The sequence below is a fragment of the Thalia democratica genome, chromosome 4, assembly GCF_965202585.1.
Source record: "Thalia democratica chromosome 4, ktThaDemo2.hap1.1, whole genome shotgun sequence".
Lineage (NCBI taxonomy): Eukaryota > Metazoa > Chordata > Thaliacea > Salpida > Salpidae > Thalia > Thalia democratica.
The window spans coordinates 36,993,541-37,010,387 of record NC_139168.1 but is presented as its reverse complement, the minus strand read 5'-3'; the positions used below and the strand labels follow the sequence as shown (position 1 = coordinate 37,010,387).

At 25.6% G+C, this 16,847-nt stretch overlaps 1 protein-coding gene across 2 annotated transcripts; it reads right to left on the bottom strand.

Moving 5' to 3' along the window:
• Positions 1-1,516: 1,516 nt before the first annotated feature.
• On the bottom strand, positions 1,517-16,489 carry LOC145833711 (unconventional myosin-Id-like). Of its 2 annotated transcripts, XM_082940861.1 has the most exons (25): positions 16,356-16,489; positions 16,020-16,126; positions 15,707-15,808; positions 15,519-15,604; positions 14,426-14,599; positions 13,563-13,692; positions 12,863-13,002; positions 11,595-11,682; positions 11,138-11,253; positions 9,818-9,894; positions 9,407-9,545; positions 8,969-9,181; positions 8,146-8,291; positions 7,862-7,994; positions 7,427-7,593; positions 6,585-6,671; positions 6,329-6,346; positions 5,508-5,628; positions 5,108-5,220; positions 4,267-4,377; positions 3,549-3,696; positions 3,226-3,318; positions 2,829-2,945; positions 2,352-2,497; positions 1,517-2,281 (listed from the first exon to the last, which is right to left on the bottom strand). In XM_082940861.1, the coding sequence occupies exons 1-25, from the start codon at positions 16,448-16,450 to the stop codon at positions 2,122-2,124; spliced, it is 3,027 nt and encodes a 1,008-aa protein (XP_082796987.1). In that variant the 5' UTR covers positions 16,451-16,489; the 3' UTR covers positions 1,517-2,121. The 2 variants fall into 2 exon arrangements, with proteins under 2 accessions (XP_082796987.1, XP_082796988.1); XM_082940862.1 differs by lacking the exon at positions 6,329-6,346.
• Positions 16,490-16,847: the final 358 nt, after the last annotated feature.

Genomic DNA, 16,847 nt, shown 5'->3' with positions numbered 1-16,847 from the left:
AAGTATAAAAATATTTGGTAGTTATGTAAAGTATTAGAATTAGACTTAAATAAGAAAAAACCTATTTTTAAAAGTATATAGAAATCTTATAACTAACAGTTTACTATAAATGCTTTAAAGAGTTAAAAGTTTCCTAGATAGTTATCTTTATTGGATGTTATTGCAGTACTAAAATAAATTTGGTTGTTTTAAAACAAATATATTTACCAAGTCAAATATAATTTATCGTTTTGTAAAATTAAAAAATATCCAAAATTGATGCTATCCTAAACTACTGTTTAAAAAATTTATAAAATTAAGTAGTTATCTATAATTTTATTGCCTTAAATCTTCAGCATAAAATAACTTGTTATGAATCCAAAAAAAAACTTCAACTTTTTTTTTAAATGAGAACTAAAAAGAAACTTAAATTATTATTCCAAGGAATCTTTGTCTAGGTTTAAGAAACTTATAATGTGTGAGAATAACTTCTATACCAAATTATAATTTTTTTGTAAACTAAAATCAGTTCAAGTTGAAATATATATACTAATTAAGTTGTTAATCAACTGTATCTCAGTAAATTGTAATCTACAAAGCTTAAAAAGTAATGAATTTTAAATGGTAAAAACTAGTTTAGTACAAATTTTTAAGAAGGAATTTAAAAAAAATAATATCTTATAAATATTTTTATATTAATTTACATTGTTTTTCTTCGATTTAACCAGGGTTGCCAAATGTTTTTGGCAAATTTTCTCCAGGTTTTAAAATTTCCTCCAGATTTTTAAAAGTACATATTTTTAGGTCTATTTTTAGTTAAAAGTTAAGTATAAGGTAAAAAACTGTGTTGAATAATATAAAAATAATGGATAGATACTGTAAAGCTACTTTAAATGTATTTTTTATTAAACAAAATTTTTGATGATGACAAATTTTTTCTATATGACATATTTTTCGTGTCAAATCGAAATTTAACCACTTAACAAGTAAAAATTATTGAAAATTTCAGTTTTTTTCCAGTTTTTTTTTTCAAAATTTCTAAAATTCCAGGTTTTTTAGTTTATATTGTCAAATTCCAGGTTATTCCAGGTTTTGTGGCAACCATGTTTAATGAATCAAACAATAATATACACTGATAACTTTTAAAGTAGTAAATTCTAATATAGTTTTTATAATTTTTATTATCGAAGGTATCACTTTAAAATTGCTTTAATTAATTCAAAACAATTCTGTTTATACTAGTAATTTCAAAAACTGTTTCTAAGACATTTAGCGACAAAAAAGACAGTGAAACACAAATTGTAACTAAAATAAACTTATTAAAGTTTTGTTTTTAAGTACCAAAAGTTTTTTGAATATAAAATTTAACCCGCATAAGAATAGTGCAAAATATCCCAATTTCTATAATTATTCTCAAAAAATCATAATAAAAAAATTTTACTGTTCTAATAACAAAAAGCACTTTTCTTTGAAAAGTAACAAAAATGTTGTAAATTATCGAAAACAATTATGAAAATAGGCAAAATACGCCATAGGAATGATTACAAGTAATAAAGAAATGCAAGAAAGAAAATAAGAAATTGCATATTTAAAAAGCTAAGGTTAATTTCATAACTAATTTTGTTAGATTTGTTAATTAAATAAAACAAAAACTTAATAAAGAGTGTGTATTTCACAAATATTAAATATGTACTGTTAGATATAAGAGTTTTAGATTTTGGTATAAAAGAAGATTAAAAAAATAATTATAACTAATCACACATAGATTTTAGAAACAAATTTTAAGGATATATTCATTATTATCATAAAACATTGTCTATTGCTAAGGATTTTAGTACTCAAACACATTTCACTTGAAAAATGCTTTTCATTGGAAGACATAATTAAGATAATAAGAAAGAAGAGGTTTACATGATAAATTAAAACGGTAGAAAAAAAGGTTTTTTGGCATAATAGATAATAATCAGGCGGACGCCAGAAGCACTTGTTCTATAAAATTTTTACACTACTTTCTAGTTGATTAACTTTATCATTACATAAAAAATATAAATATTTACATTTTATAGAGGAGACTGCACTTACATAACTTCATAGATTTAGCTTGTTGGAGAGATGTTTGTTAAATTGAAATTCAGAACAGTTCTAGTAAAAGGGCGCCACCAGCTGGAGCATCGTGTTGGAAAGCTTGTGAAAAGTCGGGGGAGTTCCCCTAGACTGTTCCACCGTCAGCATCTTCGTTTTGCCGCCCAGCGAACAACTCGCTTGCTTGCTTACATTGACGGCAATTTCGCGCTGCAAAAACCTGCAAAGACACATTCAATGACAATAAAAAACAATTTTCAAGAAAAAAAACGATGAGCAGATCAGCTAACTTTTTGCAGCAGGTGAAGAGTCGGGTGACCGCTTCGACGACCAGCTCCCGGTCCGCTTTGTCCAAACAAACGACCAGATCGTCCCCGCCTTCCACGTGGATGACCAGCATCTGGTCCGTCGTCTCGCTCGTCGACAATCCCTGCACCTGAGAAACTCGTTGTTTAAATTTGTCTAAAAAGAAGTGTTTAAGAAATTATATTAACATTCAATTGTGCTGATTGAGTTGAATTGTTAATTTATTTGAAACTTTCATAACAAATATAAGAGTAGATAAAAGTTAACACAATTGAAAAAAAATAGTTAAACAAAATAATGCATATACATTACAAAACTGATTTTTGTGTTAATATAAGATTTAAGTTTGGTTTCAAAATAAAAACTTAAAAATTTTAGACAACTTTATTTTTCTTTGGATATTACTTGAACTTTTTAAATCAAAGTGTACCCAATGTTTAAGATATAAATAAAAATCTAACTTTAGTTAAGGGTGTTGGAGATTTCATGGGTTTGTAGTTTTTACTTGGGTCCAACTTAAATATGCACCTATCTGTGATAAGCACTGCTCTATCAGCATTTTTGTTGAACCTGTTTATCTGTAAATAAATAAAAATTTTGCCAAATGTCTAAGCTTTTAATACGAAATATTATATTAAAAAAAAATTGGGACTAATTTTAAAATGTTTAGGTAGTTACTTATGTTTAATTACTACGTCCATATTACCTAAATAATAAAAACAACAAAATAATTTATTACTTACTATTTACTTTAAGAAAAAGCTGTTAATACAAAATGTTAAATAAATTAGACAAATTAAACAAGCGTTTACGTAAATATAACAAAGTAATATAACAAATAAAAACTTAAAAGCTCACTTTTTTGACGTGGGCACTGAAAACTACATTGGTAAATCGATGTTTTGATTTGAGTAAATTCAAACTTGTACGGTAACTCATTGCTGATTGATCCTTTTAAATATTATTTTTAACAGTTTAATAAAAAACGTTAAGTATTTATTACAAAATCTGGTTAAAAACCATTAAAGTAAAACAAAAATATATCTAACCAAAATTTATTTAAATTTAAAAACATAATACCATATAATTCAAAACAATTGCAACAACAATATTTAGTACTTAAAAATACTAGAATAATGTTTATTTAAATTTAATTGAGTAAACTAATAAACAAGCAATACTTGTGCAATGTAATCGGCATTCCAACTGCACTCATTCCTGTTCCAATTCGTCCTCTTGCCGTGGAAGAGCTTGTGCGCGGTGCATCTCATCCTGAGAACTTGCAACTGATCTTGAGGCACTCGCTTGATCAGTCTCCCCGCTCTCCAGCTGTTTACAATAAGTTGACACCATAACAATTTTCAAACAAGTGTGAAAAGAAGTGCGTAAGGAGTTTTTTTTTTTTGCTAAAAAGTTTTTCTGGCGGTTGGTTAAAGAAAGAAATTTCCAGTGCCAGTTGTGGGCTGTAGTGGTTTTATTTTAATTTTTTATATGACCAAAAGTTTAGATTTTTTTTAATTAAGTCATACTTATTCAATAAGTGCTTTTTTATCATAAGCTTTATGACACTTAGTTTCAAAATTTTTAATCAAATTTTTTTTATGTACTTAGCTTACAATTTCAGTTTTGCTTTAAAAGTTTTTAAAAGTAAAAATAGTTATATACTAAATCAAACTAAGAACGTATTCACTTAAAATGTTTTGTTTTGCAAACAAAAAAAATACTTTAGACTATATTCTTTTTATGACTTAAAAATACTTAATAAATACATAAAATAGTATCTAAATTTAAAACTTATTTCAGTCACTAACATTTCAAATCATATTAGTTCCTATACTTTCTTAAATTATAAACTATCTATCAAAATTGCATGTCGCACAACTAATAAAATAAACTTACTTCTTGAAAAGTTGTCGCATGACATTAACCATAGGAATAAGAACTTTAGGAGCTGGATTCCATCGAATAGACTTGCCTAAATCTGGCATTTTCTTGGCATCTTTGTACTTTCTTTAATTTCAAAATTAACTTTTTTTATTTGAACTATTTATTTACTAAACCATATTTTTATCAATGCTCGTTTTTCAAAAATTAAAGTAGTTATAGAAATATTTGTATATTAAGCTAGAAATTAAAGAAAATATTATTATTTTTATCAAGACAAGTGAGTTTCTAATAAAAAAATCCGGACTGTAGTTTTTAGATAAAGGTTGGACAAGTTTCGGACACGCGAACCAGATTCGGTTCGCGACGTATTTTTCAGATAAACAGCTGAAATTTAAAAATTTATTCTTAATTTCATATGAGTAAACGGTGGTGCTTTTTCAAATGAAAGTTTTATTGCAATTTGGCATTCTAACTATTTTTATTTCATTAATTAGTAAAATTGTTCAAAATTACTATAGCCCCCGCAAAAGAATTTTTCTCAATATGTAGCCCGTCACTTATAAAATTCTGCCGATCCCTGCTACAAATCATTCTACTACTATTTTCTACTTTAAGTACGAAATATATTCTAGGTAAATACTTTATATAAAATTTAAATATTAACATGTCTAAAACCTATAATTTTTTAAATTCCGAACAATTTTACGACATGCTTTTTTAGTTTAAAAACTTCAAATTAAAATACATAAAGCTAACTTTTCTTAATCATTTGATTAATTGAAAAAAAGCACTTTATAGTGTTAATACAAACAGTAAAATTAGATAACTTAAACGAATTTATAAACGCATTTACCTGCTCATATCGACGAGGTAGGCACGAACTTTGTACTTTCTGTAACTTGCCATTATTTTGTTCACTGCTTTCCTCTGTTTAAACCGCCTCCTTTCCAACGTTCCTCTCCAAACCTTTCATGGAATATTGAAAATTAATAACACAAAACTATTAATAAAGAGTGAGAAAAAACTTGTTATAAAATTGTCAGGTGATCTCGACAAACTAAAAGAGTACAGTAACTTTTCTGTTGAGTACGCACTTTTCACACGAAAATTTTGTGTTCAAAATGCGATTTTTTATTTACACTAGTACTTCTTAGGTACGCTCATCCTGAAAAGTACGCACTTTTTAGGCTGTGTCCAAAGCGCGTACTCAAGAGAACAATACTTAAGTAAAAGATTTACGACAGCAAGCAAACTTTCTGCAGGAGGATGATAATTTGGGGTATCAACTCGTTCCTCCTGTCTTCCAACTGCTTGAGCGTGTTGGGGGTGCGGATGAATATCTTCGTGTTTCCGTAAGCAACATCGCTCTCGTGCCTGTCAAAGCGCGTAACTTCAATAAGTCAATTGTTCATTTTATTTAACTGATTTACTTTTTTATCATACTAATATAAGATTTGTGTTAATTTCATAAAATCGCTTTTCTCTCACTGTAATTGTTCGATACTTAAAAAGATGATAATGTTTTTAGAACAAGATCCAAGTAAGAAAAACTTCACATAAAAGTATTTGTTTAAGTGTTTACAAATCTCAAATGAGTATTACGTTTTATTCACATTTTTATAATAGTTCAACACACAATTCTTTGAATTTTTAATATTTTAAAACAATATTAGTTTCTATTTCAAAACTTAACATGCTGAGTTATTACAACTTTAAACACTACGAATTATATTTAAACTACCTTTTGTAACGTCGGTTTAAAGTATAAAACATGCAGAACAACAAAACATTGTAGTGTAATAATAGTGCAGTTATAAAATTAAATTTAACTGTACTTTAGCTAATGATTAACATTGAAAGCTAATAAGAAACATAATAAAAATATCAATAAACAAACTTTACTAGATTAAAACTATTTTAAACAATGAAAATTGTTGCAGGAAAAACTAATTAGTGCTTAGTAAGCTATATTGAGTGCTAATAAAAACAAAGCACACTGCAAAGACAAACTTTCATATAAGCAACAACAACAGCACACACTACGAGAAAAGTTCAAAACTACTACAACACTTACCCTTGGTCTTTGATGAATCTTTGAAAATATAAAGTAGTTAAATGGTAATATTAAAAAACAAAAAATTTAGACTTACTAGCTTTTAAAAAATACTCGTACGTTGAATTGCTTTAAATAGTTGAAAAAAACATATATTTTATACCATAGTATTAAATTAGCTTTATAACCCTTATTCATTTCAGTTGCCTTAAAACTTTACAAAAATAATCATGTACTTTGCTTAATTTTTCAATTTTAAATATAAACAAACACTCACCCACAACTGTTAATAAGAGCTTCAACTGCTTCCATGTCGCTACTAAACTGGTGGTTGGGCCACGTGTAACCCGACAACATTTTATACCTGAGCAACTTATATTTATAAGTAATTTCTAACTAACACCACAGTTAACTAACATTAGTAAAATAAATATTTTGAGAGCAAGAATTTAAATTTAACCTAATTTAAGTATGTTAAAATAGAAACAAGCGGGTTGTAATATTTAATAACTTATTATTTTTAATTAAACCATTATTTTTATATTAATCGTTTGATAAATATAAATAAAATTTTGCATAAATAAGTTTTAGCATGATAAACATACTTTTGTTTATAAAAATTACCTACTATTTATAGTCTAACTAATAACGTTTTTTGTGCTGTTGCACAAATAAACAGAAATCACGCATTAGCTTAATAATTGAAACATAAACTACTTGACTTTTAAGGTGTGTAATGTTTACTCGAAACTTATTTATATTACAGTTATTACTTAATTTCAACAAAAACGTACTACATTCAAAAGTATACCAGATTTTAAGTATTAACACTTTAAAACCTACAACAAAAGTATCTACTTATTGTTTTTGTTATATTTAAAAAAATATTCAAGAAATCTTTGAACTTTCTACTAAATGAAGCAATTTATCTACTTCTATACTCTTACCTAATAGTTTCTGAATCCAATTACATATTTTTTGTTTATCTAAAGATGAAATTTTTAGTTTTATTTATAACTAATGAGTAGTTCAGTTAATGTATCCTTATGTCGTATCAAAATCCAGCTGAAAATTCATGGAAAAAAAAACTTTGATTTAATGTACGTTTAACCAACTTACCGTTGTAAAAATCTCGAGTAAGGCTGCCTGTTTGCAAATCCGGCCCTTCTGACTCTGACGTTTTCGAGCAGACCGAGGTATCTGACCTGGTGGCTGCACCTTTCCATGTCGAACATCACCGGAGACTTTATCTCATTCGGTTTGATGCATCTTACATAGTATGGCGCCTAAAAAAGTAACATGTTTAAAAAAAAATCCAAAATGAGAAGTTGAAAATAACTTTTTTAAAAGTTAACTTCTGTATTCAACAAACTTGATAGTACTCTAATAAACAGAATGGATAATTTAACAACTTTACAAGGATAAAAACGTTGAATTTTAATTTTACATATTTACTCTTTAAAAAAACTTATACATTCTTTTTATGTTGTTACGAAAAATGCTATTAAAAATAATCGATCAATTTTACTTTAAAAAATATCTTGTATCAAATACTTTTGATAGAAGCTTGTCACTCAAAGTAATCATGGACTCTTTGAACAGATATCCAGAAGTCTTTGGGACTCTATTCACCGTTTGTCTTGATTGTGCTCCTTCGGGCCACATACATGAGATCACTCGGTCTTTGCTGAAATGTATTTTATTACATTTTTTTTTAGTTTAATTTTGTTTAGTATATGATTTTGTTACTGAGTTACTTTATAAAATTAAGTACATTCTTTTTATGAGTTTTTTTTATTAAATAACGGATATATTCACAAAATACAGTTTTAACTTACCTATTAAACAGCAATCTTTTAAAGTCTTGATACAACTGGTCTTTATTTTTGTCCATGAAACCGTCAACACAGTACGTTACGTCTCCCGCATAATGCTTTATTCTGAAGTCCATGTCATGACGTAATGATTTATCTTTCGGAGTTTTCTGTTGTTTTCACAAGTTTAATAACAATACTAATATATTTGCTACTCACTATTCTTTAAACACAATAACAGTACAAGCCAAAAGATGTTAGCAATAATTCTAACAAACTATGGAAAAAACATAGTGGTTTACATCATTATTTTAATATACTTTTTACTAAAGTTTTAGCAATCAATCAAAAAGTATAAAAGTTCGAGTAATACTTATATATAGAGTATATTTATAAGTAAAACAACACTTTGTGTATGAGTTGAGCTGAAGTATTATAAAAGTTACGACTGTCGTAAATAATAAATACTATGTGTACATAATATGAAGGAAAATTATATATTTAAAAAAATTTTAAACACGATAGTTTTTTAATTACCACGTTATAAAAACTTTTGTTTTGAAACACAAAACATAAAACTTTCGCGTAAAAAGTTAGAATTAACTAACTTTTTCTTCCAGTTTTTATTATGTATATAACAATATCTTAACACTTGTTTCAGAATTCAAATAACCTCATTTAATGTAGTTTTTAAGATTTGACAAGAAAAATATTTATTAATTTGTTTCAACAACTTTTCTGCCAAAGTGAAAAGAAACCTTTATCATTCACTGACCAGCTTAACTTCTACTTTATACAAAACAACTCCGCAGAACTCCGACAAATACCACACGACCGTTAAACAAACCCTCCTGCTGGTGTAGTGGCCGTGGTCTTGCAGCTTTTTGTCCATGAACTCGAGGAAGTTCTTGTCGCTGATCCTGCCCACCGACTTGCACGCTTCGTCGAGTATCGAGAACACTCCCTCCGACCTGTCCTCTACCAGCTTGCAGATGACGTTGTTGTTGAAATACTCGATCTCCTGCCACTCGATCCCCTCCCTACGGTACTCCTCTTGCTCCTGAGTTTTTGCAAAGTATTTTTGTTCTTGATCTTCTTTTATAACTCTTATTATTTATTTTATATATTTTAGTTTCATAATCACAACAACAACACACATAAATTCAGTTTTCGTTGAAATTAAGCGTGTTTGAAATTTCAGTAACTGCTGCATACGGATTTTTTAATAGATAAAATTAGTGTCATGAGGTAATTTCGTATTTATTTAATGCCAAGTATTACCCACTTGCTTGAGAACAAGTTCAATAAACAGCTGCTGAAGTTTCTCATTGCAATAATTGATGCAAAACTGTTCAAAACTGTTATTGTCAAATATTTCAAATCCGTATATATCCAACACTCCAATAACTGTACCTTTTCCGTACCTGTTTAAAACAAAAAAAAATCAGTTAAAAAAACAAGCCTTTTTCATAGGCATAGTTTAAATTAAATAAGTATAATATATAGTGTTTACTAATTTATAATTATTACAATTTTAAAAGAGTCAATTTTTATGCCAGCAAATAATATCATAAGTAATCCTAGTAGAAATAAATTAGCTAAAAAACAATTAAATACCTTCCTAAAAGTTGTACTGATTCAAAACTGTAAAATTAAAAAAAATAAAATTTAAAATATAAACAAAATAAAAACTTACTTTATTATATCTCTGCTTACTTCAATAACTTCATTTATTCTAGTAACTATCCAAGAGAACATGTGCTCATATATTGCCTAAATGAAGTTTTGTTAAGTATTTAATCTATTTTTGCTTTCGGATTAATGATGTTTTTTTTTAAATAACATTTACAATGAATTAAAACTCATCACTTTAATACTGTTTGTTAAATTACACAATCAGAGAACTTTAAAAGCTTTATTTTGTGTACAATACTTAACGTGGAATTAGGTAAAATATTTAAAACTAAAAAAGAATAAAATTAGAATGCTGATGTAAAAACCTAACAAACAAAACTACTGTTTAGAAGAAACATGAAAATCACGTTTGATCCACACAAGTATAATTTAAATATTGTTTTAGAAAACTTTTGTAAGGTTTTAAAATATTTTATTAAATAAATAAAAAAAGAAGCATGTATTGCTAAGAATACAAGTAACTTTATATTTTTAAGTTCTAACCATATGTTAAATTTGTTAAAATATCAAGAACTAGATCACCATAACATTATGAATAATAACAAATTACACTTAGTGGCTATTTTTCACTGCATTGCGCCAACTAAAAATTTACAATTTATTTCACTTCCGCTTAAAAATGCTTTTCAAACTCGTGCAGTTGAAACGATGTGAAATGTGTGAACATAGTCACAAGTGTGCATGAATTTTTTTTGTACACAGCAAATTTAATATACAAACAAAATCTATCACATTAAATTAAAAATTAAAACTTGAAATATTTTATGCTGAAGTATTTAATCAAAATAGTATTGTACTTCACACAATAGTGATACAGATTTTGTAAACAGAACTATTTAAAGTTTTTATTATCTTTAATTGTATTCTTTTGTGACTTTTAAATTTGTTTTAACTTAAAAATTTATTCATAATTTGCAAAGTTAAAATTAGTTTAATCATAAACTTGTTATTTAATTTATACTTACGGTATTTACTGTGTATATTTTTTAAAGTAAGACTACTATTAAAATCAATCTTATTGTAAATATTCAAACAATAATAATTTGAAATACTTCATAAAACACTAATTTTAAGTTAGATTTAACTAAAAAACATTGAACCTCTAGTTAAAAATTAAAAGACAATATAGTAAAACTGCTTCTTAATTATTTAAGTTTGAAAATAAATTTCATCAAAATTTTCTAATCAAAACTATTTTAAGTAAAAAACTATTTGTATGTTTAAATCACAACCAAATATTTAAATATCAAAAAACAAATCACTCGCTCAAGTATCTTTAAACAACTGTAAAAAACAGTAGTACAGTAGTACAAAAACAAACTTTGGCAAATGCGTCTCTTCCAAATTGAGCTTCTGTTTTAGAATGATTTTTATTGATAACCTCGCCTCTACCTGCAACTATCCTAGTCAATAACACTTGTTCAACTTCCGTGGCATCTGCAAAATTTATAATACATGTATCAATTTGATTGAAGTGTTGAAACTTTCTCAAAATCATTTTTAAATCTATGAAGATATATACATTTTTTTGATTGAGAGCATCAAAATATTCTACAAAAATTTTGTGTTTAAAACAACAACTATTTTATGTAAATACTAAGAAGGTTTAGTTTTATAAAACACTTTTTTTTAACCTGGCCCGCCGACTATAAAAGTTGCCTACCCCATTGTCTTAGGTTTTCTTTTTAATTTTTCATAACTTTAAAAATTATTTAAACTAGAAAATACAACAATAAACTATTATAACAGCATGTAATCAAAAAACAAAAAATGTTTACCTGAACCAATGAGATGAGCTATGTTTCTAACTGAACTCATATCTGCAATGTTAACTACATTATCTTCCACTGTGAACTCTATGTTTCCCTGTTAAAAATAATTGATAAACTTACAGTTAAAAACAAAATTGCAGTAAGATTATTTATATAATTTAATTTTAGTCGTTAAATCTTTTAGTTACCATAAAGAAAGAAAAATAAAAACATGTAGAGATTTATAATATAAACATTATACAGCGCTTTTAGAAACAATAAGCTAATACAATTTTAACAATTACTACAGGATACTTATAGAAACCTTTTTGCAGAGATTTAAATAATGAAGATACATAATTTTATTTTTTTTGTATGTTTTTTAAACTGTAAACAAAAGTCTTATCAAAATATTAAGGGCATTGAAAACAGTTTTAAAAACTTTTTAAACAAGCATAAGCAGTTTTTAAAAATCTAATCTTAAAAAATTAAAAAACTTTGCTTTTCAAAACTTGTTATGTCATTTCAAGAATTTTAAAAATACTGAAAGAAAAATTTAAAAATTTTGTACAGCCTCCTAAAAATATTATAAACAATAACTAGTTTATAAAATACTGCTTTATTAATTTTAAAACATAAATACATGATTATTTAATTTTTATACAAAATTTTGTAAAAAACTCAATGTATTAAAAAAAAAGGAATTATATAAGAATATTTTTAACGTAAACAATTAATTTCAAAATAAAACCTTATAAATATTTATCAGTTATATGCAGCAAATTTAGTACAGGTTGCCATAGATTTTTTGAAAATTTTTCAAGGTTTTTAAGGTACAAGTTTTTTGTCCTTTTTAGTATAAAATCAAATTAAAGTTAAAAAACTGTCTTAACTACTATATAATTATTGAAAATATACTGTAATACTACTTTAAAAGTGTTTTTTTATAGATAAAATTATAAAATATTTCTCTGTTATAGATTTTTTAATCAAATCAAATTTTTGTTATCTTAGATGTAAAAAATGTTTCAAATTCCAGGTTTTTCCAAAGTTCAAGGTTTTGTGGCAACCCTGTGTTTATATTAAAAATTTACAAAGTTTTTACCTCAATTTTAGAAATGTAAAGTAATTCTGTATAGAAAAGAAATTTTTTTAATTAGTTTTAAAAACTTGTAAAAACAACAATACTAAACAAAATTTAAGTATTTTTGAATGTATATAATCTACATAAGGCAACTAGTAAACAGTACATAACAAATTACAACTTTGTTCTTAAATACACAAACAGTACGAACCAAATGTAAGATAACAGAGAGCAGTTTGCTAATTGAAGCTTGTTCCTGTTGAGTGAAGCCAACCGAGTTGAAGGCATTGTTCAATTTTCTGAATTCTCGCTTGTCCTCGGCTGCTCTGCTCTGGCTCGCTTTACCTTGACCTGGAAACAGTTTTTAACACTTTTGTAAAATTAGAATAACAAAAAAAGAATAAACTGTAGGTTTTTTAATGTAAAATAATACAACATAATTTCAAAATTTTAAGTATTCAAGCTTAGGTAATAAGTTTACTCAATATTTAATTTCAGTTAATTTTACAGGTAATAAAAAATTAAATTTATAAGTAGAAACTATAAAATAGAAAAATATTCTTTATTCATAAAAAGTCAAATTTACAATTTAGATTTTTACATTTTAAATGGTTTCAATAAAATATCTTTTTAATTTAACACTTATATTTGCAGTTGAAAATAAGTATAAATGTTTAGAAAGTCGAAATGTCTTACTGCCTTCGACTTGCAATTTTAATGTAAAAATTTAAGTAAATTCTATGTTAGAGAAGAGAAATAGTGTTTAAATAGTTATTAAAAACCATACTTATAAACAATTAATAAAATTGAAGTATTTACTTAAGGATTTAAACTTTGCTGGTAAATGTTCTTTTCGAATATTAAAAATTTAAATATGACATGAAATTATTTTCAAATATTTTTGGACATACATGTGAATTGATATACGTCTGGATCACGCTTTAAGTGAAGATTCTTTAAGTTAGCATCTGTTGAACCCAATAGCAATTGGTAAAATGAATGAAAATTTCTTTCTCCTAACTGCTGATACACTACCCGAGACTGTAATAAGATAAAATATCTTTAAAATAAATTCATTATTTAAAACAAATTTATGAATATTGTTTTATTCAGTATATATATACATGGTTCTGAAGATACGTGTTAAACGTTGAAACTTAGTAAACGATATGAAAATTAGCTGTTTTTGTATTATTAATATATATATTTTTTTTTAGATATTTCTTAATAAGTAAATATCTAACACATAAGACAATTAAAATATACTTATTGTAAAAAATTTGGTCCATAAATTAAAGCCGTACGTCTAATTTTTAGACATACTCTTCAAACTTCAGCATGAAAGTTTGTTTTAAAACAAGATGTTGAAAACTCTAAGGTTACTTCAATTATCTTTTAAAAGATAAAGGTTAACATAGATCAAAGAAAGCACCATTTTAAACTTTAACTACTTATAATAGAATCTAACAACATTTTTAGATTGTTATGTAAAAAACTATATGATGAAATTTTGAATGTAGTTATTTCAAAGTTCTTTAAACATTAAACAAAAAAATATATATGCAAAATACTTAAAATAATGAATTTTATAATAAATTTTTATAAAATCAATTCATAAAAGTACATATAACATGTAAAACATAAAGCTGATAACATAGAGCTGAAAACAGTATCATAACATACTACTTTATAAATGCAATTAATTTTATGTAACTGAACAAAATTATCATTAAAAATGACATAGTTCTCATCTTTAAATTTAAAATACAACAACCTTCTCAAGCAGATAGTTGTTGATGTGTCCTCCTATAGGATCTCCTTTAAAGTCAAAGTTGATGTCCATATATTTACCAAACCTACTTGAATTATCATTTCTGTTTGTCTTTGCATTTCCAAATGCTTCCAAAATTACATTGCTTTGCAACAAAATTCCTGTAACTCGTTCAATCTGAAGTTTTACAGTTTTCAATGAAACTAAAAATTGGAATATTCAAGAATAGTATTTGTAGATATATTCAAATAAAAATTATAATTAGCCAAAAATAAGATATTCCTTATACTTCTAGTTTAACATAAATCAAGCTTTTAATCATATTATATGTTTGTGATTCGGTTAGGTTGGAAAATAAATTTATAGTGCAAAACATTAAGCTACACTTATATTAAAAAAATTTGATTCTTACAAACTGTTGTACAGTACAGTGATTAGTTAGTTGTATATCATATATATATAACTCATCTATTTTAAACAACATGTAATAAAACTTCCATAACTTAGTTTGACTGAAGATTATGAACATAAGTATGAAGTGGTTACATGACAATTCAAATTCGTACAACTCAAATTCCGACAAATCAAATTCTTAAAAGAATATTTAAAAGAATATACCTCAATAAGTAATATAAGTTTGAAAAAATAAAAAATACATATGTAGATCTTATTGATATCTACAATCTTTTTTTTTTCTTTTTTTCAAAACGTAACATACTTTTCAAGATATTTTAAAATTACTAAAAATAATTATGTTTTTTACTTTATTAATTCCAATCTCAAAAAGTATTTAATGTTTTACAAAGTTAAATAAATGGCTTGTAGATATTAATATGACCTACATATTTATTTTTTAATATTTGACAAATATACATTACTTTATTATTTGTGGCTGTTTCATTTTTTTTTTAAGAACTTGAATTGTCGGAATTTGAATTGTCCGAATTTAAATAGTCGTGGACCCGTAGAAAGTAAATAGTTGGATAATATAAAAAAATAAATCTGTTCAAAACCAATCATACTTTTTAAGTAGTTAATAGAGTATTATAAAGAACTTCACAATAAATTATAAACACATCCATTTAAATTAACAAACTTCTGATCTTGAGCTAGAATTTGTAATAGATGCAAAATAATTCATGATGATTTTAGAAGCTTCGGTTTTACCTGCTCCAGATTCACCTACAAGAAACTTATTATTGAGTTTCTCAACATTATTAAGTCAAAAAACTTTACAATCCCACAAAGACTTGTAAACAATGTTTACACAAAAATCACACAAACCTGAAATTACAATACACGTATCTTTCAGGTATCTTTTCATTGTTTTATAGGCAGCATCAGCTAGAGCATATATATGAGGAGGTCTCTCCCAGAACTCCCTACCTAAACAAAAATTGTCTAAACTGTTTTAAGGTATATAAAAAAATAGAAGTCTACAATAACAAGCTTTTTGTTAAGTATTGAAATATGTGTACCAATTTTTTAGAAAAATAGTTTATAACTTTAACTCTATACACCAGCTTTAAATACAGTTTGAAAATATTACGATTTCGTTCTAAAAACAATTTAAAAAAATGTTCATATTTTGTTTTACCTTGGTAACTTTTAATGCAGTCTGGTGTGTATATGTTCATGGTTTTGTAAGGATTTACTGAAATAACAACTTCTCCAATATATGTGTAGATCAACCCTTTGTTAAATCTGAAATATTATAAACATAAAAAAAGCAGAAATTTTTGATATTGATGTTATTATTTTTTACAAAAAAAGTATTTACAAAAAATAAAAAATAAAGCTAAAACAAATATTAATTAGAACTTTTTTTAGTAGTAGTGTATAAAATGCTGCTTTTGAAAACTACTAAATTTATTTTAAAAGTATTTGTATTTAATCCTTGATAAATAACTTGAGCATACAAAGTTAAAACTACCTTAATTTAAGGTTGTCCATGAACGCATCATGGTTGATGTAGTCCAAAAGAACCATATCTCCTTTACCAGGTTCTGGCCGCATAGAGAAAGACATATCGGCTTTTAAAAAATTAAACTACAACTAACTACTACTGTTGTTTATACAAAGTTTAAATATATAACCAAGCTTACTTCATATTTTTGACTTAAATAATTAAAATCTAATTTTTTTTAACAGCAATTTTTTTTAAATAACAATATACTTTTTTAAATAAAATAAACCTAAATAAAGTTATAAAAAAACACTTATTTTACAGAAAATTTTATGTTTAAAACTTAAAACTTTTCTACTTTTTTTTTTTTAAGATACAGGATTTTTTTTGAATTAAATTTAATAGGCTACAATACCTTGATTTTTTTTTAAGAAACTTTTTGTGTTAATTTCATTTTAACTATTATTTGTTGATAGAATTTAAAAAAATAATTAATTTAATTACAACTAGAAAATACTT

What these genes read in the sequence shown, in the direction of transcription:
- LOC145833711 (XM_082940861.1), bottom strand. Translation starts at nt 16,450, where the DNA reads ATGTCTTTCTCTATGCGGCCAGAACCTGGTAAAGGAGATATGGTTCTT. An exon ending in TTGAACTTGTTCTCAAGCAA is followed by an intron (nt 9,182 to 9,406) that starts GTGGGTAATACT and finishes GCAAAAACTCAG; the next exon opens with GAGCAAGAGGAGTACCGTAG. An exon ending in TTATCATCCTCCTGCAGAAA is followed by an intron (nt 5,221 to 5,507) that starts GTTTGCTTGCTG and finishes ATTCCATGAAAG; the next exon opens with GTTTGGAGAGGAACGTTGGA.